Raw genomic sequence first — 22,704 nt, forward strand, 5'->3', positions numbered from 1 at the left:
AAAAAATAAAATTTTAAAAAATTCAACTTTATGATTTGCAAAACATGCGTTAGGAATGATCTCGCACACTAGGGCGACACTGTGACTAACCTGTAGGCTGGTGACGGTGAAATTGGCGATTAGCCTGATGACTTCTGGGTAGTTTTCCACCTTCACGAGCTCGCCCAGTTGATAGTTGCTCTTTAGTCTGGCCAGCAGCCGGCAGAACTCGTGGTAATTATTTGGATCAGACAAACTCTGAAAACACACAAAGGTACAATTTAATAGCCTTTAATTTGGCAAGTTTTCTCTTGGGGAAGCCAGACATTTTAGCCTGTATAGGGACAGGACAGTCAAGATGGAGCAAGGAAAGGAGAGAGGGAGGGAGTGAGTATTGGGAATCGGGACAGGAGTCAGGACCCATTCTGGATTCAAACCTGGGTTCGTTGCAGTGCACCACAACACCCCTCTTTTCTCACAACGTTTTTTTGTATGTGAAGTACGACAGGGGACACAAAAAAATGCATTGCTAGTCAAAATACATAGTTCTAATAACTAAAGCAAATTGTATATTCATTAGATCTTTAATCATCAAATTAGTGTCATATCGCGTTGTGAAGCCGGATGATGAATTACCTGTGGATTCTCCAGTATTCTCTTCACGCCATCAACTAGATGAGAGAGGAATTTTGCCCTCTCTGCGTTGTTGAAGAGTGACCGCCGGACTGACGCTATCTGGACAAGGCAAGACAGAACCTGAGGGGAACAGAACCAGAATGAACCTGTGAGTCAGTCAAACAGTAACAGCTTCCCATCTTTTTCTTTAAAGGGACACTGTGTGAGACTTTTAGTTATTTCCAGAAATTCATGCTGCCCATTCACTATTGTTACCTTTTTCATGAATACTTACCACCAGCATCAAATTCCAAGTATTCATTATGACTGGAAAAATTGCACTCTTCACACATGAAAAGGGGGATCTTCTCCATGGTCCGCCATTTTGAATTTCCAAAAATTTGAATTTCCAAATTTGGCAATAGGCAGCCCAGTTTCAATAATCAGCATATTTACAGTACCTTTTTTGACCATTTCCTGCACAGTGTCCCTTTACAGAAGAACCTCATTCACCAAACACACTTTTGGTTGGAGACAATGCAATTTGGACTCAAATGGGGGCGGGGGGCGGGAGTAATGAACAATCCACTGAGAAACTTAAAAATCTTTTTTTAAGATGTTAAAGATCCTCAAGTCACTTACCAAAGGAGAAAGGGAAGGAGGGATGGAATGATACAAATCAAAAAACAGTTGGAGGGTTGAAGAGTCCAAAAATGCTGCAGGAGAAAAAGGAGAGAGAAAAACGCGTCAGTCTCTAAATTTAATCACCAAGCTCTTGTCCACACCGCCTCCATCTTCAAAATATCTACTCAAGCCCTCCTCCTCAAACACCAGAGTCCTCTAAGCATCTCTAACACACACGATTCGCACGGGATAAATATTACCTATGGCCTCCTGGTCATTTTTTGGGGTGCATTCGGACGGGATAAACAAACGTCTGTTATTTACTCAATTCACAGACATTACAAGGGAGTGCAAACGGCGCGCCTATGTAAAATTACCCCAGGACGTCTGAGTTTCGCCAAAATATAGTAGGTAATTCGCAGCGGACTTATTACCTCACAAATCGCAGACATGGCACATTGGCACAGGACTAAGAAATCAGACATTTTTCGTAATTATTCCGACTCACCGTGGGTCCATAGGTAAAATAGAGTCCTGTCCAAATCGGGCTATACATACACACACACACACACAGAATTTAAAAGCACAAACCTACAGATACAAAAACAAACACACCAGCTCAAACCAACAAAACCCACCCAACCACACCCAACCACACACCTGATCTCCAGCTGGTGGGGATCTGGACGGTGCACAGGTCGTCGGAGGACTCGTCCGTGGACGTGCCGATGAAGTCGAAGTTGAGGCAGTTGTGGGCCAGCTTGAGGAGCTGCATGAGCAGCCCATGCTGACTCTCATCATTCAGGTTCAGGTTCTTCCCCGAAGCCTGAGGAGAGGGCCACATTACATTACATTACATTACATTACATTACCAGAAGCCTGAGGAGAGGGTTACATTACATTACATTACATAACCAGAAGCCTGAGAAGAGGGCCGCGTTACATTACATTACATTACATTACATTAACAGAAGCCTGAGGAGAGGGCAACATTACATTGCATTACCAGAAGCCTGAGGAGAGGGTTACATTACATTACATTACATAACCAGAAGCCTGAGAAGAGGGCCGCGTTACATTACATTACATTACATTACATTAACAGAAGCCTGAGGAGAGGGCCACATTACATTACATTACCCGAAGCCTGAGGAGAGGGCCACATTACATTACATTACCAGAAGCCTGAGGAGAGGGTTACATTTAAGCAATATGACCCGAGTGGGAGGGATGATGTGCACTGACATCCTCCCTGGTGTGGTTCGGCCATAGGCACGAAGCCGAAGGCTGAGTGCCGTCGGCAATCACACCAGGGAGGATGTCAGTGCACATCATACCGACCACGAGGGTCATATTGCTTTTATACAATAGTTCATTTGCCAACAAAATACCAGAATAAATGTTCGAATTCGTGTTTATTAGTTACCTTAATCATACTTTGTTTACCTGCTCCGCTAAGCAAAGTAGTTCCGAATTGATTGTATGGTTGCTATGCAATGACGAGCTGACAGCGCCAGCGCGCAAAGTTCCATGAAACGGTGTGAAGTGCATTTCTGTGTGGACTGCTACTGGGCTTCGCTTACTAAAATGATGCATGATAAATGAAAACACTGTGCAACTTCAACATTTTAGTTAGATGCCTATTTTATAAGCCTTTTTCAGCCGATATTGATTTTCACATTTTTGTGGACCGCAAACTTGCTGCTAGCCGCGTAAAGACACCCCCCCTCGTCCTTTCCTCTCCAGTGCCGCATGAGATCCGAGCGCTGTTCTCACACGCACAACCACACAAATCAATCCCTTGTAGGCCTATGATACCCCGATGTCTGCTAAAGTTTAGGCTACTGCAGGCTACAACTTTGTTGCTGAAACACTTTCTCATGCAAACGTCTGATGTGGGTGCGAACCCGAGAAAGGGGTTCGCGTTTTCCCTCCTAAACGAAAAGGCAACTCATTCCAGTTCCAAGCGGCCATGATCTTAAATCGCATGGCACACGGTATCTTGCTTCCAGATGCCCACTTTGTAGCCTACTAATTTGCACGTGGTGGACGGCAATTGCTGATAGCCTAGGCTATATTTTTAAGAGCATCTCTTCCTCGTCACTCCCTCTCCCGCAGCACAAATGAGATCCGATTATAGCGGTTCTCATACACTGCAGTAGACTGACATAGCCTTTCCGTCTCTGTGTCAAAAAAGTGTCCGTTGTCTCGCATACCTCCCGTTTGAAACTATCTTACGTGTATGAATATTTAAAATAGGCTATATGTTGGATTGCCTTCAAAAGACCACGAAATAGCGGCCGCAGAGGTGTGCCAACTGCCCAGACAACTGCACTAGAATCAAATAACTTCTTTCCTCTCTGCCAGAATCCAGCTACCAACTGGGATAGCCTACGCTCTCTGTCATGCGGGCGTGCGTGCGCCCAACTTAGTCCAGCATAGAACAATGGAATAGAATGATGGTGAGTTCAAACTACGCGGCCCTGGTTACATTCACTTTCTCCGCAGTAGACAATGAGATAGAATGATGGCGAGTTCAAAACGCGCGGCCCTGGTTACATTCTATCCACGGCGGAGTGATTATTAGGTGTGATGAGTCTCCGAGGATGATGTCCACCTAGACATCATCCTCCTTACCGACGCGTAGAATGCCAGTAGAACGCGTCTCATCCAATCAGATATCGCAAAATAAATTGACCGGATCTAACTATTGTATAATACATTACATTACATTAGATTATCAGAAGCCTGAGGAGAGGGACACATTACATTAGATTATCAGAAGCCTGAGGAGAGGGACACATTACATTACATAACCAGAAGCCTGAGAAGAGGGCCGCGTTACATTACATTACATTACATTACATTAACAGAAGCCTGAGGAGAGGGCAACATTACATTGTATTACATTAATAGAAATTCAAATTATTGCCCTAGTCTATCTAATATTGGGCTGAACTCAGAACAATTCAGTTATGAATCAAGCCATGGTTATGCTGACTCATTGTTCAGGTTCTTCCCTTTGACTACGTCACATCTCTGAAAATCATGCGATCCTGCTTACGAAACTGAGTGGAAATACACAAGGGTCTGGCGAGAGCAATATTCAGTAGATTTACATGCACTTTATCCCAGCTGATATTGAACAGAAACAGACTGGAGTTTTTGGACTATTCACGCCAGAATAATACAGTTTTAAATCAAGCTATGCTTTTGCCAACATTTATCATTCAGGTTGAAGTCATTACCTGAAACAAGGCAAGACAAGACAAGTTTATTTGTATAGTGCATTTCACGGAGACAGGGCTTCAAAAAATGTAAAGACTATGGGGTCCTCCATCCATGATGTGCCAGAGAGGCGACAAACTGACTGACCTGTTTGAGGAGGTTGCAGGAGAGTGTGAAGATATCAAATAATGACGAATCCCGAAACGACGACGCAATCTTCCGATGCTTCGTCAAGGGATGGGTTGTGTCAGCCTGGAGAAGAAATAAGGGTTCAGTCAGCTCCACAACAGACAGACACCTCCTTCACAACCCAGTCATAGACCCCTGAGACATCAATATATAGATCACCATCCATCAAAAGCACAAGATTGTTGATGACATGTCTTAAAACCTGAGCCCCATTGTCCATGTCTGACATAACAGTGCATGCAGACGTTACAAACAACAAATATGAACCAGATCAATGCCATATCGAGACTATTATACGCCTTGGGCAAAACTAGGACGAATGTGGAAAAGGTGTGTGAAAAAAATGCATTTCAGTGATGCTTATTCCAAACAAAAATCCAGTCTCAAAACATTGATGGCACTGACTCAAATGGCTATGGCACCATAACATTATGCCGAGGACCCAGGTTCCATTCCAGTCCAAGGCAGTCCCCCCCCCACACACTCATTTCCTGTCACACTCCTACACCCCCCCCCCCCTCCTGTCCAAATAAAGGCTTGAAACCCAACACGCCCCCTCTTGAAAAAACTCAAATATCCTCCACCAAAAATGGATGCAAATGGATGCAGCCCACCCATTAGTTAAGGCCACCAGGGGCTTGCATGATATCGCCCATCTTAACCAAGAAGACCATTAATGATATCAACAGCCCATTATGGCTTGCATCTTTCTAATATCCCTCCATTGCAGGAAAATGAAAAACTGGCCGTAAAAATGTCAAAATCCCTGCTGAATGCTGAAACACTTTTAGAGATTTGCTTTTGAGGTTGACAATGAAAGGCTGGCTGCAAAACACAAAAGCATGTGGAGCCAATAGTCTGAATCTCTGACACTCTTCTGCTTCACCCAGTCTTATATTATTATTACAAAAAACTTCACAAAAATCGAAGCGTTTAATTAGGGCTTTGCAAGTTGCAAACATGTGATTGATGAGACGTGCATGTACTTACTTGATTAATTTCATTGGTGAGCTGAGAAAGAATAGTCACTCCTATGATGCAGTGTTCAACACTGTCCTGAAAAGCCCAAAAGACATTACATTTAAGATGTCAGTCAAAGCCAATCGAGACATTGACCAAGAGAATCCAAACGCATTCAGGCATTTTCACTTTTAATTTGCTTTTACTCTCTTGAAATTATGAATGGCATACTGAATATGAAAAAAAACATCAGTGTTTCATCATTTGATATGCAACCATAGAAAAATAAATAATATGAAAATGTGTTATTACATAGAGTAGAAAACATTTATTACATGATGTGTGCAAACTTTTTTACTGGTGTCACAGGCACCTTGGCTATGGTTACATTCTCTGCCTTGCAACATCTGAACTTCCACAAAAAAAGTTGAACTATACCTGAAGAAACCTCGTAACATCTACGATGACATTCCTAAAAACATAATCTTCCTTCTGGCAGTCGAACCAGCCGAGCTTGGTGATTCTGGCATACAGCTGGATCAATGCTTGTGTCACAAAAGCGGCGAGCTTTGGTCGACTTGCCAAGTAGTTAAGAACATAATTCCCTGCAGGCAGAAAATGAAGACAGGGAGTCAAAATCAAATGCCTGGAAGGTCCAGTCTTTACAAGTTTACAGTACATACAGCGAGTTAGCCAGGCCGTGCCCTCCTAGTGACACAACAGCTTCAGCGTTGCTACCAGTCAGGTCAAGAGTACTTGACTTGTACTTTCTGAGTTCCCGCAAATACGGGAACTCCTCCCACTTTGTTGGGAAGCAAACAATCATTAGCAAACCAAGGGAGGCCATTTGGGAAATGCTGTTCAGGAAATGTTAATTGTTATGCTCTTGGTCAGACCAAGTCTGGAAGAGATTTAAAAGTCGATGATAATCAGGCTAACAGCGAGTACCTCACAAGCCAGAGAAAAAGATTACTTCTTGCTATGGTCATTCATTGGTTGGACAGCAATTATCTATAATGTTGATCTTACTGACCGTCTGAGATGAAATATAATAACAGCCTTGGTATAAAACGCTTATGAAAAGCTCTCATTTGCAAGGGGGAACCCCTTTTACAGGCACTATAAAACCATTTAAGCTCAATGCATAGTGCACTTGCATCAGAATTCCGAATCAATTTAGAAACGCGACACAAAAAGATGCCAGATCAGAGAATTATATATGGCCCCTAAAAACCCATTTAAGTCACAAATCATCTAAATAGGGAGAAGATTCTATTTCGTTGCTTGCGAGACAGCATGAAGGCAATTCAAGCGAAAAATGGCCAATAAAGATAAACGATCATTTCTGATAATGAAAACAAAGTGACCAGTGAGTGGGGTCGGCACTTACGGATGTCTATGCGCTGCTCCAGAGGAAGTGGATTACTAGTGCGGGAGACCAGTTTGGACAGACATGTGGCAGCCAGTAACTGCGAGTAAGACGACTGCAGAGGAGATGGAAAAAAGAGAAGACATATAAAATCATGTGTAGAGTAGATTGTAGACAGGCTTCAGGCTCAAATATTTGCGCCGTTCACTCAATCACTACAGAGGATGAAATTACATTGTTTTGTTACCTATGTACATAGTACAGCATATATATAACATATTGGATTTGGACCAGGACAGAGGGAAGTGAGACAAGACAGACACAATGCAGGAGAGATAGCGAGAGAGCGTGAGAGCGAGAGAGAGAGAGAGAGAGATTTTTTATTTATCCTGAAGGACGTTACACTGCAAAAGTAGTAGCTTCACTGATCCCAAAAGGATATGTAGTTAGTTACAGCTCATTTAAACGACAACGTGTAGACTGTAAACAAAGAAACAAGCATTGCATGTGAAGCATCCCATTCTGTCCAAGGCATTATCTTTTGGAGTGGCGGCTGCAACTTACACTTCCTCTCTCGAGCAAGAGTTGGCATTTGTTCAGGCAGTCGGGACTGTTGGTGAACTCGACCAGGGCCTTCTCCGCCTGGAGCCGTGTGGTGGTGTCTGTGGTCTCATAGAGCTGCTTGCACAGTATCTCTAGCTGGGCTAGGCTCTGGAACACAGATGGAGACAAGACACAAGACATGAGCATTGACAAGACTAAAGAACAACGCTACTCGCACAGACTTAAGAACAAGATTGCTTGGACAGCATCTCTAGCTGGGCTGGGCTCTGGAAGACAGGTGGAAATGTGGAAACATCAACATCAAGATCGATGTAAACATGCACGCATTTGGATTCAGGGATGTTAACCGGTAACCGGTTAACCGATAGTCGACCGGATCAACGATAACCGGTTAAAATGTTCTGCCACCGGTTAACTGGTTGTAATAATAATAATAATTTTAATAATAATTTTCTCCCAAAAAGCCCCAAAAAACGATGATTTTGAGGTTTTATTATGATAATTCAGCATTTTCCATCTGGCAACAGTGGCTGGACATGGCAGGTCCCGTCTGCGCAGCCAAAAAAAAGGCATATGTGAAAAATAAAATAGTGCTGTGCATATCAGGCACGCGAACGTTGTATAATTTAAGATTACTGGTTAACCGGTTAACCACCGGTTAACCACCGGTTAATGAGTCTCAGTAGCTGGTTAAGAGTTTTTTAAATTTTCGCCATCCCTAATTGGATTCAGGCTAGGGCAGAGGAGTGAGAAGAAGCCAAGACACAACAGAGGAGAGCGAGAGAGAGAGAGAGAGAAGGAAAGAGGGAAAGAGAGGTATGGACAGGCAGCCCAAGTTAAAAAACTAAAAAATAAAAAATAAAAATCCCAAAGACTGTAGTGTAACTTCATTCAGGGCTTTTTCTGAACAGGGAAATAGGGGTGCTCCACCCTCATACCTCCGCGGGTGCGCCCTCATACTTTTTTATATATATTTGAGCGCCCCTAGTAATCACGGGGGGGACACCCCCCTTCACCCCCCCCCCCGCAACCTGCCATGATGCTCCCTCATGCCAAAAAATCCTAGAAAAAGCCCTGTCATTTATCACAAAGCAAAGTAATTAAGTTTAAACTCTATACTGTGTAGAGAAGAAACAAGGAACAAGAGGTGCTATCCAACAACATCCTTGGTATCTCTACTGTACAGCATCTCTAACTGGGCTAGGCTCTGGAAGACACGTAGTGGAGACATGAACATTGGCACTGATGTTGACACGATCGAGGACAGACGACCACAAAACTTGAAGAACAAGACACTGCCACGAGGGCTGGCTAGGCTCTGGGAACACAGGTGGTGGAGGAGGAGACGTGCAAATGTAGCACGAACACTGGCACTGACATTGATGCCATGGAGGACAACCGACCACAAACACTAAAGAACACGACTGTATTGCCTGTGTGCACATCAATATGCTTTGGCACTAGGGATGCAAATTATCGATTAATTCATTAATCATTAGTTGATAGTGTTATCGATCGACTTTCGATTAATTGATAAGCGGCGTTTTTTCACCTGAATTTCATAGAGCCTTTTAAAATATCAGCGAAATAGTTAAAACACTGAGTTCAAAAAGTATATTGTTATATTAAATTATATTATGAGAATTATATTATGATCATTAAGCCCATATTGTATTTTATTGGATGATATTATATTATTGTAATATAATTATAATTATGCATTAGGAAAAGAAAGCTGTTTTCTATGGCATCTCCAAACCACCTTTAGGAGGCATTGCTTTCACCCAGGAGTGAACTAGTAGCCCCACGCCCCCCTCTGTCGCCTTGCCTATATGACAGACAACGTTGAGTGAAACGTGATCAGACTCAGGACTTGTCTGCATATGTCAGCCAACCACAAGCATTTTAATTTAATACGCTTCAAAATAAAGAAATGCCATATGTTGGGTAGTGTGTTGTTGTCCATAATGGATAGTAATGTCAACAAAGTTCGTTTCTGAACAAAAAAAAAGTTATTTCCTGTGTCTGTAAGGAGAGCTAATAAGCTAACAGGCTCCATTGAGAATGAATGGAGCTATGACAACAACACTTACAGCTAACATGGATTCACCTGAAATTGAACAGATGGTGCTCCTCTTCACGCATAGTCATATATATTCATGCCCAGTTCAGCTAATACTAGTCTTGATATCTGACAGGGTGTAGTGATTAAAATTACAGCTCACAATTTGAAATGACTACGTTTGTGATTTCGCTAGTTCGCACGCTAAGCTAACCTAGCAAGCTTAACCCTACAGTAAAATGCTGCTTGCAGTGACATGTGCCTGTCTTGAAAGATCGTTTTTCTCATAATTCAAGCAGTAACAACTTACACCATTGGACTTGGCATAATCACAGATTCAAGTACACATCTCCAAAAGACCCACAAGAACTCTAGAAGTTGCAATAACGATTTAATACATAAAATCTGCGCAGCACCATGGATTTGAGTAGGACTAGAACGAGAACCACTGGCACTCAACAGTCTCTAGCGCCCTCTAGCGGTTAATCGCGATTAATACATTTTAATCGAGCAACCTCTTGCTCGACAACTAATCTAAAGTCGATTAATCATTTGCATCCCTATTTGGCACAGATGCTGCCACCTGTTTGAAGAGAAAGGCAGCAGGTGAGCATTAAATTACACTGTTCACAGTTGCTCAAGATGCACTAAATGTTCCCTGCTCTTGAGAACTTTCCCTGACATGAGACGGTGTGCTGAAATAATATTGTAGGTGATTATTGACACAACGGCTACAATGGCTACAGAACAGTTTTAAAAACTGTATAGGTTTCACGTTTTTACTTGACAGTTGAGCTCCTTCCAAAGAAATGCAATGTTGAAAGCAGTGCATCAGTAACAAAATAGGCGTAGCTGTACAATTCAATAATTAATTTCAAAATCAATTCAAAAATAACTTAAAAGGTACATTTCCACGTTATGTCTTTCCAGTCTAATCCCATAACCACAAACCAGTTGGTAAACAGTCAGCAACAAATGTAACTTAACTTGCCCAGTCCCCTCTTTTCTAGTCCTCCACCATTTGAATGATCCAATCTAGAATATCATGTCCAAACTTTATGGAGATATACAATTATTTATATTATATTATTTATAGATTTGGGGTACGGTGTAGTCTACTGCCTATTGGACTTTGGCCACTGAGTAATAGCAAAAGCATGGAACCAATAATCAATACAATAATATTGATAATTGGCCGTAGTAACTGTCCATAATGTCAAAACCTACTGCTTAGTTCAGTGTTGCCACTTAGAAGTTAGTGAATTTATAGGCTACACCCTTTTGATTATCAGTAGCAAACGACACAAGATAACAGGTTAACCATATTACTGACTGGACATTATACAATGGCTACAGTGTTTCTAATCTAAGCCACCATTTTATCTGTTGCACCATTATCAGAAGAGTCGGCTAAGCCCATCACCACAATGAGGAAATTACATTCTCCCTGTAAAAATACTGGTACAACTAAATTTCAAAAAAGTTTTTTGTTTTGTTTTTAAAGACTCACCATTTCCACATGTCCGTGCGCCTGATGGCTTGTAATTAAATAAACTTGGTCTTCTTGAAAAGTCATTAAAGGAACTTTAAGTTTTAACAACTTAAGACAACAACACGACCCAATACGGCCTGACCCAATTGATGACAGAGCATGTAAATAAGGGCCTCTCCCACTTTCTCCTAGCATTGCTATCCGTGAACCATTATCAGACAAGTGAAGTAGGTTTAGCCCATCACACAACAACGAAGAAATAAGACATTCTCCCTAAAAACTACAAGTTTTCTGTAGAAGAAAAGGCTCACCATTTTCTACATGCGTGTGTTGCTTGTAATTAAACTAGGTTTTAGTAGTAATTTAATGAACTAGATTTTAGAAACTAAAGACAAGCTGATCAGACCAGTCCAAGTTGATGACAGAGCATGTAATCATCAACGACATCTTCTCCCACTTTCTGTTCGTTAGCAATAACTTACAACTTAAAAAAAGCAAAACAAATACAGCAGCAAACTGTTGTGCTTGCTGTAAATAGCAGCATCTTTTAATCACCTGGCCTCATTAAACATGATTCAAACACACAACTCATGCAATAACATGATGCAATATCGGGACATTACCCCTTGATGCACACACACATTCAAGTACTGCATCACAGATCATTGGACTGCACTGCCAAAAAAACGCTGACTCATTACCCCCCCACCCCATCCCTGCCCCCAACCCCCCACCCCCACCCTCTACTGCTGTGCAATACTCAGACAGCACCAGCAGAGGAAAATAAATAAATACACAAAACACACACACACACACACAGTTTGTCGTCGGTCTACGCCGTGGGAGACAGCAACAGGTCAGGTTAAACACTGAGCCTGTCTGCCAGAAACACCCATTTTTACGCACGCACGTGTGATGATATGACATGTGCACTGCAGTCATTGATAAAACCATGTGACAGCCCAAAAGTGATACACAGAGGTTCACATCAGGACCTGGTGCATGTACCATAGCCTATATGTAGGATACTTCAAAGTGCACCTCCCGAAGCTATCCATGCCAACAACAACACCACCACCACACCACACACATGATGTGATGTCGATACTCTAGGTCGTCTTGTGTACAAAAAAAAGGACACAGTGGGGCCCCTCAGAAAGAGAGTGAAGCACGGGGAGAATGCTTTTCGGATTCGCCGAGATAAAAGCAGGGCCCAGCCATTAACTTGGGACTGCTAGGGAGAGATAAGGGTCTGTGGCTGAAGAGAGAACATGCAGTTTAGGAGTGCTGAAGCTCTAGAACTCACTTAGTTACCACATGAAAAAAATGTTTCTCCAAATGTGCGAGTACAAAATGACCTTACTATGATAGTAAGATACATACACTAATATGTTAGTTAGTGGCATATTTAGACTTCTAAACATGGCCTCATGTCAGAAAACAGTAAGCGACCCACTGTGGTCCAGAGTTGAATCCAATGTCTATCATGATGATACTGTGAGCATTTTGTCTTCTCCCATCTCACAAGGGCTGCAGTGCAGTGTCAGCCCGCGTCACAAATGAAAAATACTTTGATGACCAAATAGTACATTATGCAAAATGATGCAATCTCTCTCTTTCGGAAAGTTCTCTTTTTAAACACAATTATTTTAGTCTTAGTGTCCATACAGGGCTGTGCAATATATAAAATTTATTTTGTGATATCAATATATTGCGGTCAAACAATATCAAAGTTCAAAATATGAAGTTGAAACAAAATGTTTGCAATTTGCCTATACTGCCAAAAGGTAGGTTACGCTAAGCATAATACATTCCCCTCCACAAGCCATTGCGAGCACAGAGCAGACTTGATATCCAACACCCATGCAGAGCACCACTGTGTGTTTCTCTACGGCCCTCCACTCACACTGCTGAAGGGAGGGAAGATTGTGAATTGTTTAGGAAAATTATTTGCTTTTAAAAATATATAGTCTAAAAAAATGCGATATCAATATTGACTGAAATAATCGTGATACTGATTTTTGTCATAATCGAGTAGCCCTAACATACAGCTAAAGAAAAATGAAATAATCAGCTTGGAAGCACTGCCATGGGACTTGTAAACTAAACAAGTTACAGCCTTGGGGCACCACTACAAATGAAGCACCAAACAGAAAGTATGAATGAAAGGAAATTTAATGACCACTGTTAAACATTAACTTCCAATAATGTTCATCGTTCTGAAATGTGCATAGGTTAAAGGTTATGGCTTTTGTGAATCATGACTGCAAAAAATAAACTACGAGCACATTACCAGAGCTTGCAGAGCTTACCTTTTTTAATTGCACTGACTAGACTCTTAACACAGGACAATCATCCAGGACTTATACTGTGTTTGAGTGTGTGCAACAAACAACCAGGACCTTACCTTCTGTGTGTGTGTGTGTGTGTGTGTGTGTGTGTGTGTGTGTGTGTGTGTGTGTGTGTGTGTGTGTGTGTGTGTTTATGGGAAACTGATGTAAGGCTGATTGCTGTAGTCAAGTGTGTGTGATATGTTTACTGCAATGTGCAATAATGTGCATTATGTCTGTGTAGGTTTTTGAATCCGTGTAATTATGCAAGATGTCGGACCTTAATTTCCCTCGGGATTAATAAAAGTACTCTGCTCTACTACCGCATATTGGTAGGTACTGACAGATTCTGACATTGGTGCATGCCTAGTATCTTTGGATAATGAACGACCAGTGACCTTTTCCTGTGCAAGAATGAGTGATAGCCTTCAATAACGGCAACTACAGCTGTTAATTCGAGAAATGGGTGTAGTTTACAGCTTACACCATGGTAAGTCACGCGCTCTTAAGTGACATTTAATGGACTTTGCAATAGGCACCAGCTACAGACATATGTTAACCACTGCTCAGCATCCATTAAAACAAAACCACATGGTACTTATTCCTCAAACCTAAAACATTGCACACGTTTTCATCGAACTGACAGTCAGTTGCGTGGGCACGGAGCTGACCCAGCTTAAATGAAAACCTCTTGCTACTCAGCAGATAATCGGTTTTAAGATTTACAAGGTGATGTTGCCTTGTTAGCAGGTACACGCATAGTCAGACAGTGCAAACTTTCAACAAGTCTGTAAGTTAACAACGTGCACACCGTTGCTTCGCCAAAATATAACAACCGGGTTGATGTCAACGTACTGACAGAGACATCACTTACAACAAGATACAAAGAAAATTGGTTTGAGGCAGAGGCTGTGAACATTGGCTAGTCCTAGATTGGTGGCTACTTTAGCCGATTGACAAGTAGAGCCAAGGATGCACATAGCAAATGACCACGGCTAGTGAGCAGCTATGAGCGAAGGAACCTAGCCAGGGTTAGCAAGCTACAGCCAAGTAATAGCTTCTACTTTTAAGCTCTATGGGATTAGATAGAATTTCACTGGTAGGATATCTACTAGCTAATTTGTCACGTTTATGCCGTTTTCTGCTAAACATTGGGGTCGTTTTCCCGCAGGCATTCATTAGGTGCATGAGCAACGCTCTCTCAATGGTCATGCAAAGCTTAACAGACAGGTCTATGAGCATTCGTTTGCAATGTTAGCTGCAATGAATGCAGCATAGCCCTTACTGTTAGCTAGCTCCTATTTCATAATGGTGCTACCCGGGCTGTTAGCCGAGCTGCACTATTCTTGTAAAAGAGTGTAAATCTAATGCTAAAAATTTACACCAGCATATTATATTTCACATTGGTAAACCACAAACAGTTTATAACGCAATGCACGATATACGCAAATTATGTTGGCTAGTTGCACAATTAGTTAACCATGCTTCAGTAGCGTTAGCGGGGAGTCGCGCGGGAGAATTCCATGAGTTAAGTGATACTTCAGGCGAGATGCTAACTGTTGGTTAGCTACCTTAACAGCACTAGACTAGGGTACTATGCTTCAGGGCAACGCACCGTTATGAACCAGTGATGTAAATGGCAGCAGGGGCGCAGCAATATTCTTTAGAAATGCACTTCGACAATGAAGTGACTGATTGATGGAGGATTGGTGAAAAGTATTCGTTTCTTCCCACCAAAATCCTACTAGCTAGCAACACGGAGTCGCCAGGCCAGCCCATTGGATGAATGTCGGATGTCTTGTTTACCAAATAATACCTAATGTATCACACAACAGAATTAAGGCAGATGCACGAAAACCAGAGTTAGTTTGGGATGCCCCCAAATACAATCCTGACAAACTTCAATGCAAATGTTCAATTGTATTTGTTAGGGCAAAATCAATAAAAGATCTGTAGCAACAGCGATTGCTCTGAACGAAGCAATCAACACGATGACAGGCCACAAGTCAACACTGATAATCGCATCCATAAACCTACCCGGTTTACAGACGCACATTCATATACAACGCCTCGCAAAAAACTTGTCTAACCTCCTATTTAAACTGCAATTCTATACATACTGTGGGTAAATGCAATAATCCCCTGCCTTATAATTTAATCAAAACATAAACCTTTACTTACCTGCACATGATCCGCCATTTTGCTCCATTCATGCTCCTCTCACTCCCCCTAACAAAGAGCATGCGCGCATATCCCTACATTCTATATCACACTTACGCAATTGCCGTAAATCATTTGAACTCAGGAGATAGTCCTCTCCTTTCTGAATAGCACTAAGTAACGCTAAAAGCCAATTCTTTGTTTACATGGACCTTAAAGATATAGCACCTTGTTTCTCTCAACTTCAAACGTCACATGTAACCTATGACTGTCACCCTCTCGGTTTTACACCAAGTTAGACATTTTCATTTTCAAGACAAGAATTACTTAACATGCAAGTGTACAGACTACTGGATGTGTAGCTTATGGATGTTGGAGAAACCAGGCTATAGATTAGAGACATAATTATGGGCCCACAATATCGAAGTGATGTGGGAAATAGAACAATAAAGAAGTATTTTTTCCCTCTGAAAATTGCCTTGCACAAGGCAGTCTCCATTAAGAAAGAAATTATTAGCCCACACCATTGATTAGGTCTACCACCATGGTTTTCTTTTGTGATGCATTAAAGAAATATAGGCCTATGCGTGTATGAAATAGCCTACAATATCATAGTTAAATAAGAACTTTAATAAAACAAATTATACATTTAAAAAACTTAAGACCACAGTTGAAGTGAAATTGCCTTGCACAAGGCAGTCTCCATTTAGAAAGAAATTATTAGCCCACATTGATTAGGTGGTCTACGACCATTCTTTTTCTTTAGTGATGCATTAAAGAACTTAATAGGCCTATGCATGTATGATACAATATCGTAGTTAAATGAGAACCATATTAAAACAAATTATACATTTAACCACAGTTGAAAAGCGCTGAGGCAAACAGAATAGCTTAAATCTACCCCCCAGCCCCAACCCATTCCACAAGATAGCTCTAAATGTTTTACAATACCAAGCTTGGGCAGTCATGGGTAAGCGGTTAGGGCGTCAGACTTGTAGCCCAAAGGCTGCCGGGTCGACACCCGACCTGCCAGGTTGGTGGGGGGAGTAATCAACCAGTGCTCTCCCCCATCCCCCTCCATGACTGAGGTACCCTGAGCATGGTACCGTCCCATCGCACTGAGGGCTGCCCCCTTGCACGGGTGAGGCATAAATGCAATTTCGTAGTGTGCAGTGTTCATTTGTGCGCTGTGAAGTGCTGTGTCACAATGACAATGGGAGTTGGAGTTTCCCAATGGGCTTTCACTTCACTTATACTTATGAAATGATATAAATTCAAAGAAATTGTTTGTGCTAATATTTATGTTGGTGTAAATGCTTATTTCAGTCAAGATCCTTTGTCACTATGTGTTCATTAAAGGTGCACTGTGTAGGAGGGTGGCCAGAGTAGGTATTGCAACTAATGCTCATTGAAACTGTGCTCTGTATGGCCAAATTTGATATTTTCATCAATATTTCTAATAAACCAATATTTACTAGTATGACCAAAGTGCGATACGTTTTGCAGCTAAAAAAAGTCTATTTCTGGAAATTCAAAATGGCGGACTATGGAGAAGATTCATATTTGTTAAAAGTGTAACATTCGTGGGCAGCATGAATTCTGGAAATGAACTACTAAAAATGTTACACAGCGCACCTTTAAGGCCTAGAGTAGACTTATAATTTTGTCAGTTGGCCTAATTTCTATCATATCTTGTTTTGCACACTGCATTCAGCGGCTTATTCATGTGGCTGGAAATACGGAATTTCACCAATAAGAAAATGTGACCACCATGTGTACAGGCCTATTCAAGTTCATAATGGCTGGTAATGACAAAAGTGAATTGTAGTGACATCTATTGACCACTTGAGGGCAGTGTAGTAAAGCAGCTCAAGTATACCTACTCAATAATCCTCACATCACCACACAATCACGTTAAAGCAACCTTTTAAACATCACCGAGTTATACGCATTTCAGAAATGTTCCACATAAAGATTTAGTTAATACATTGACTAAGTGAAATAATATCAGAACATCTAAACAAACCAGATGCAAATAGACCAACTGAAATAGACCATGTGTTTATTTTGAGTGTTGTGGTGTATTTTGGTTAGCTTTATTGCAGAATTAGGCTACAAGTTATGTTCTCAACAAATACATAGAGTTGGTTTGTGGTAGTTTATCTACCCTATTTATTACCTACCCACACTACCAGTGCATGGTTGGTTGTAGTATTTTTCTTTTTTTTACATCTTTGACCTAATAGGGAACTGAGATAACTAGGCCTACAGACCTAGAGAAGTATCTTACAGTTGATGATTGAGCAGGTGTATCTGAGTAGTTGATGAAATGATCAGACAGGCCTACATCATCTCTGCAATCTATTCATTTGTTGAATCTTTATATTATATTCCAGACCTTTCATCTGATCTGTGATGGGACACATAGGCCTATTGGGGGAATTGAGAAGCCTGCAGAGTTCCTCCAAAATCCTCTGCCATCCTAAAAGAGGAAATGTTAGGTAAAATATGGTATTACTGTATATTAAAAGTTTTTTTATTGGTTTGCATTGCATACATTGTTAAAGTATGCTATTACAGGTATTCAAAAGATAGCCAGCAAGTAATATGGTCCTCTGTCAGTCCTTTAATTAAGCGAGTGGGAGAGAGAGATGGGGGAGGTTTGAGCCACTACTTTACTGCATTTTTGTCAAGAGTGTAACACTGTATTAATTGATCTCACTCATTTTCAATAATAAAACATACTCACTCACAGTGTAACAAGCCAGGGGTGCATTTCTCAAAAGAGAAGTTGTTAGCCTGTTAGCAACTTCGGTAGTTGCCAATGGGAAAATGCATTGAAAACAACAAAGTAGCTAATGTAGTAAGCAACTTCGGTTTTGAGAAATGCACCCCAGAGTTATTCACTGACTTGACTCTGTGAAATGAACTGAACTGAGTAGTAATAGTAGGCCTAATTAAATCAACTGTACTTTCTGTTTTAGGAACGCCATGTGCAAGGTGTCTGCACCCACCAGCCCAACCACGTCCCCACAACACCCGGCCCATTGACACATGCTGATGCATGTTGCCCCCGCTGTATACTGTTGTATACTGTACATGGCAACTTCACACACAAAAACATACACACACACACACACACACACACGCACGCGCACACGCACACGCACACGCACGCGCACACACACACGCACGCACGCACACACACACACACACACACACACACATGCACACACAACTTTCCCCGCTCCAGCCAAATATGATATGACATTACAAACTTCATCACGCAAACACACTGTCATGCACTCACATGCACACACGCACGCACGCACACACACAGGCGCACACGCACGCACGCACGCGCACGCACACGCACACGCACAGTAAGCACCCTAAACATAGTGGAGGATTGTACAGGAAGATGTTAATTCCTGCTTGGCATTGCTGCCTGTCGCACCTCCTCCGGTGCCCATGGGTCAGCTAGCTGCAGGGTCGTCAGTCAGGAACCACCGCTCATCAACGTTTTACTCCTTTAATCCTGAAACGTCTCGCGTGTGGCGGAGCAGTGACAGGGACGTCTCCCTGTCACCCCCTGCAGCTGAAAGGTGTTGTTCACTGCAACCTGGGGGTTAGGTGTTATTCCCCCAGGTTCTGTCCTTCCTCCGCTGCCAGAGCCAAAAGCTCCCTTTCTCCGCCTCCTCCGCCAGTTCCTTTGTTGCCTTCCTTAGCCTTCCTCTGGTGACTCACATGTCCTTCAGGAGGCGTATGGTTGACAACCCCATGAAGCCTCGGCATCCGACCTCCACTGGGTACATGGTAGTCTTCCAGCCCGTCTCCCGGCACTCAGCAGCCAGCTCGGAGTACTTGGCCTTCTTTCACTCAAAGGCAGCCTCAATCCCTTCCTCCATTGGCACAGTGAGCTCTATGAGGGATACCGCTCTAACATTTACAGACCACGCCACTATGTCTGGTCGGAGAGATGTAGTGGTAATCTCTGTGGGAAACTGAAGCTTCTTGCCCAGGTCAACCTTCATGCTCCACTCCTGGCCAGGAGTGAAGGGACTCTTTGCCTGATGCTTCTGATCCCTCCTTCCTTGACAAAGGTGGTAGGTTGCTCTGCCGGCGATGGTGTTCTGCTTCTCTGTCTGCACTCCTCCAGCACTTCGGCTAGCTTTCTCAAGACCTGGTCATGGCGCCATCTGTAGTGGCCCTGAGAGAGGATGTGCTGGAGGCTTACGTTTGGGGCATTGCAGAGTGCACAACATTCCTCATTTCCAAACCACTGGTGGAGGTTCCGGGGACAGGGAAGCGTGTCGTAGGTTGAGCGAATAAGGAAGCTGAGTCTTGCCTGTGGGATCTTCCACACGTCTGACCAACTGATGTTCCTGTTTGAGATTCCCTCCCAAGTTGTCCAGCTTCCTTGCCGTCCCTGAGACACAGCCTTGATCTTATAGCGGTCTTCCTCCATCCTCGTCACCTCCGTCACCATCATCTCCTTTCTTTCTTTGCGGTGGGCCATGGACCAGAAGCGTGGTGCTTCTCCCCATCCTAGGCCTGCTCTTCCTAATTGCACTCTGCCCACAGTCTCCTTGTGCTGCAGCCTGCTCACAGCTTGATCAACCTCGGTCTGGGCGTTCCACTTGCGGCCAGTCAGGACTCTGCCGTTAGCATTCCTAACCGACTCGTCTGTGGACTCCCGAAGCTTGAGCACCAACCTGGTCTTTTCTTGCATGTAGCTGTGACGGAGGTCATCTTGCACCTGTTCACCCCCCTCGGGGATCGAACGTGCGACCTCGTCAACTACAACGGTTCGGCAATGGGAGACACAGTACGATACCGCTGGGCCAAGAGACTAGTCTCTCGGCCCAACGGCACGAGACTGTATGAGGCTATCGGAGGGAGGTTTACCAACGTTCCACGCCAACTCTGTGCTAGTTAGCCTCCGTTACACTCTCCCCCTTAAACCTCACTCCCATCCGGGTCACGGCACCACTGTGACGGAGGTCATCTTGCACCTGTTCACCCCCCTCGGGGATCGAACGTGCGACCTCGTCAACTACAACGGTTCGGCAATGGGAGACACAGTACGATACCGCTGGGCCAAGAGACTAGTCTCTCGGCCCAACGGCACGAGACTGTATGAGGCTATCGGAGGGAGGTTTACCAACGTTCCACGCCAACTCTGTGCTAGTTAGCCTCCGTTACATAGCCCAGCTGTAGCGATCTCAGAGGTAGAGGTAGCATGTTATTCCCAAAAAGGCCAGCTTCAGAGAGGCACCGTGGCAGCCCCAACCACTTTCGAATGAATGAGTTGGCTTTCCCATCCATCCTACTCACGGTTGATGAGGGGATCTCACTCATTTACAGGGGCCACAGCAGTCTCTGGTAGAGTGTGAATTGGTAACACCAGACCTTGTATTTGCCCGGGAGTTGGCTTTGATCAATTCTCCTCAGGCCTGCTTCATGACGGTTTTCCCCATTTGCTTGTTAGAAAGCTTGGCCGTGTACTGCCTCCCCAGGCTTTTGAGGGGCTGCTCTGCGAGGAGTGGGATTTTCTCTCCTCCGACGACAAAGGTAGTGTTGTCGTTCCTGACTCCTCTCCTGAGTGACAGGCTACGGGCTTGACTTTCATTCTTGCCCATGACATCAGCTCATCAATCCTCCTCAGCAGTCTTGCTGTACATGCTGCTGTCTGAAGGAGGGTGGTGACGTCGTCCATATAGCTCCTTAGCGGGGGAAGCCTCTGGCCAGTTGGTAGTTTGATTCCCCCTGCCATTTGCCTTGCGCCAATGAGGATTATCTCAAACGCTGCTACGAACAGTGTAGGCGAAATGGCACACCCCATCGCTATTCCGACTTCAAGCCGCTGCCATCCAGTAGTGAAGTCCTGGGCGGAGAAGCACATCTGCAGGTTGTTGAAGTAGCTTTTATTTGTCATTGTGGTGTGCACAACGAAATTTGAGCATTCCTTGTTGATTGAGGCAGAAATAAATAAATAATTGAAAATAATTAAATAAGTAATTAACTATTTTTCAAAAGATATAAAGCTATTCCTTGGTTGCAGAATTAAGATGTGCAGTGATGGTCACTGGATGAAAACTTTTCTTCACTGAATTTGTCCTGGTTTTCATACATGTACATAAGAGGTGTACTACCTACTTCAGTTTTTAGACCCATACATGTTCTGGAGATTGCGAATGTAAGAACAAACAATAGCCATTCAGCCAAAGTATCTAGCTGTTTTTTTAATCAATTTGAGGTGCTGGATTCATACACTCTGCTTTCAACTTCAGCTCATGTGTCTTAGTTATTATGCAGATCATTGCATATACCCACACTGCTTTGCGCCGATAAAGCGTTTCATGACCAGCTGTGATCAGTGAGCTTTAACACCATAGCTATTTTCACCACCCTGAAAAACCACAGGGGAGACGAGAAAACGGAACTGAAAAACAAGCAAACGAAGGCAGGATACTGTGCAAACATAGCGACACACGCTGGAAGACAATGTGTGTGTGTGTGTGTGTGTGTGTGTGTGTGTGTGTGTGTGTGTGTGTGTGTGTGTGTGTGTGTGTGTGTGTGTGTGTGTGTGTGTGTGTGTGTGTGTGTGTGTGTGTGTGTGTGTGTGTGTGTGTGTGTGTGTTTCTTTCATTGTGTATAGTCTTTTTGGTTTTTATGGGTAGAGTTTATCTACATGTATCTCGCACAAACACACACACACACACACACACACACACACACACACACACACACACACACACACACACACACACACACACACACACACACACACACACACACACACACACACACACACACACACACACACACACACACACACACACACACACACACAAAAGCCTATGAACTATATACAGTACAAACGCAACACAACCACATGTACACAGAAGCACATAGAGGCACACCCACCACAGCCCCTTTTACACACTTAGAGAGAGAGAGAGAGAGAGAGAGAGAGAGAGAGAGAGAGAGAGAGAGAGAGAGAGAGAGAGAGAGAGAGAGAGAGAGTTTAGCAGAACATCGTCTAAGTGTCTAATTTAGGCTCAGAGAGGAAGAGACTATGACGGGGTCACGCGTCACTCACAAACCCACGAGACTTCAGTGTCTGTTG

General features: G+C 43.1%; 1 protein-coding gene across 3 annotated transcripts in view; it reads right to left on the bottom strand.

Moving 5' to 3' along the window:
* xpo7 (exportin 7) overlaps positions 1-15,668 on the bottom strand; it is a 36,507-nt gene extending 20,839 nt beyond the window's left edge. For 2 of the 3 annotated variants that reach the window (XM_063210711.1, XM_063210710.1), the window contains exons 1-10: positions 11,101-11,770; positions 7,529-7,675; positions 6,986-7,079; positions 6,034-6,200; positions 5,626-5,691; positions 4,594-4,698; positions 1,879-2,044; positions 1,237-1,310; positions 616-735; positions 91-237 (exon numbers count right to left, since the gene is read on the bottom strand). In XM_063210711.1, coding sequence (XP_063066781.1) covers positions 91-237; positions 616-735; positions 1,237-1,310; positions 1,879-2,044; positions 4,594-4,698; positions 5,626-5,691; positions 6,034-6,200; positions 6,986-7,079; positions 7,529-7,675; positions 11,101-11,277 — 1,263 coding nt within the window. In that variant the 5' untranslated portion in view covers positions 11,278-11,770. Of the gene's footprint in view, positions 1-90; positions 238-615; positions 736-1,236; positions 1,311-1,878; positions 2,045-4,593; positions 4,699-5,625; positions 5,692-6,033; positions 6,201-6,985; positions 7,080-7,528; positions 7,676-11,100; positions 11,771-15,593 lie in introns of those variants that run through there. The other variant, XM_063210712.1, reaches the window with a different exon arrangement.
* Between the last annotated feature and the right edge of the window lie 7,036 nt (positions 15,669-22,704).

The sequence above is a fragment of the Engraulis encrasicolus genome, chromosome 11 (assembly GCF_034702125.1).
Source record: "Engraulis encrasicolus isolate BLACKSEA-1 chromosome 11, IST_EnEncr_1.0, whole genome shotgun sequence".
Classification (NCBI taxonomy): Eukaryota; Metazoa; Chordata; class Actinopteri; order Clupeiformes; family Engraulidae; genus Engraulis; species Engraulis encrasicolus.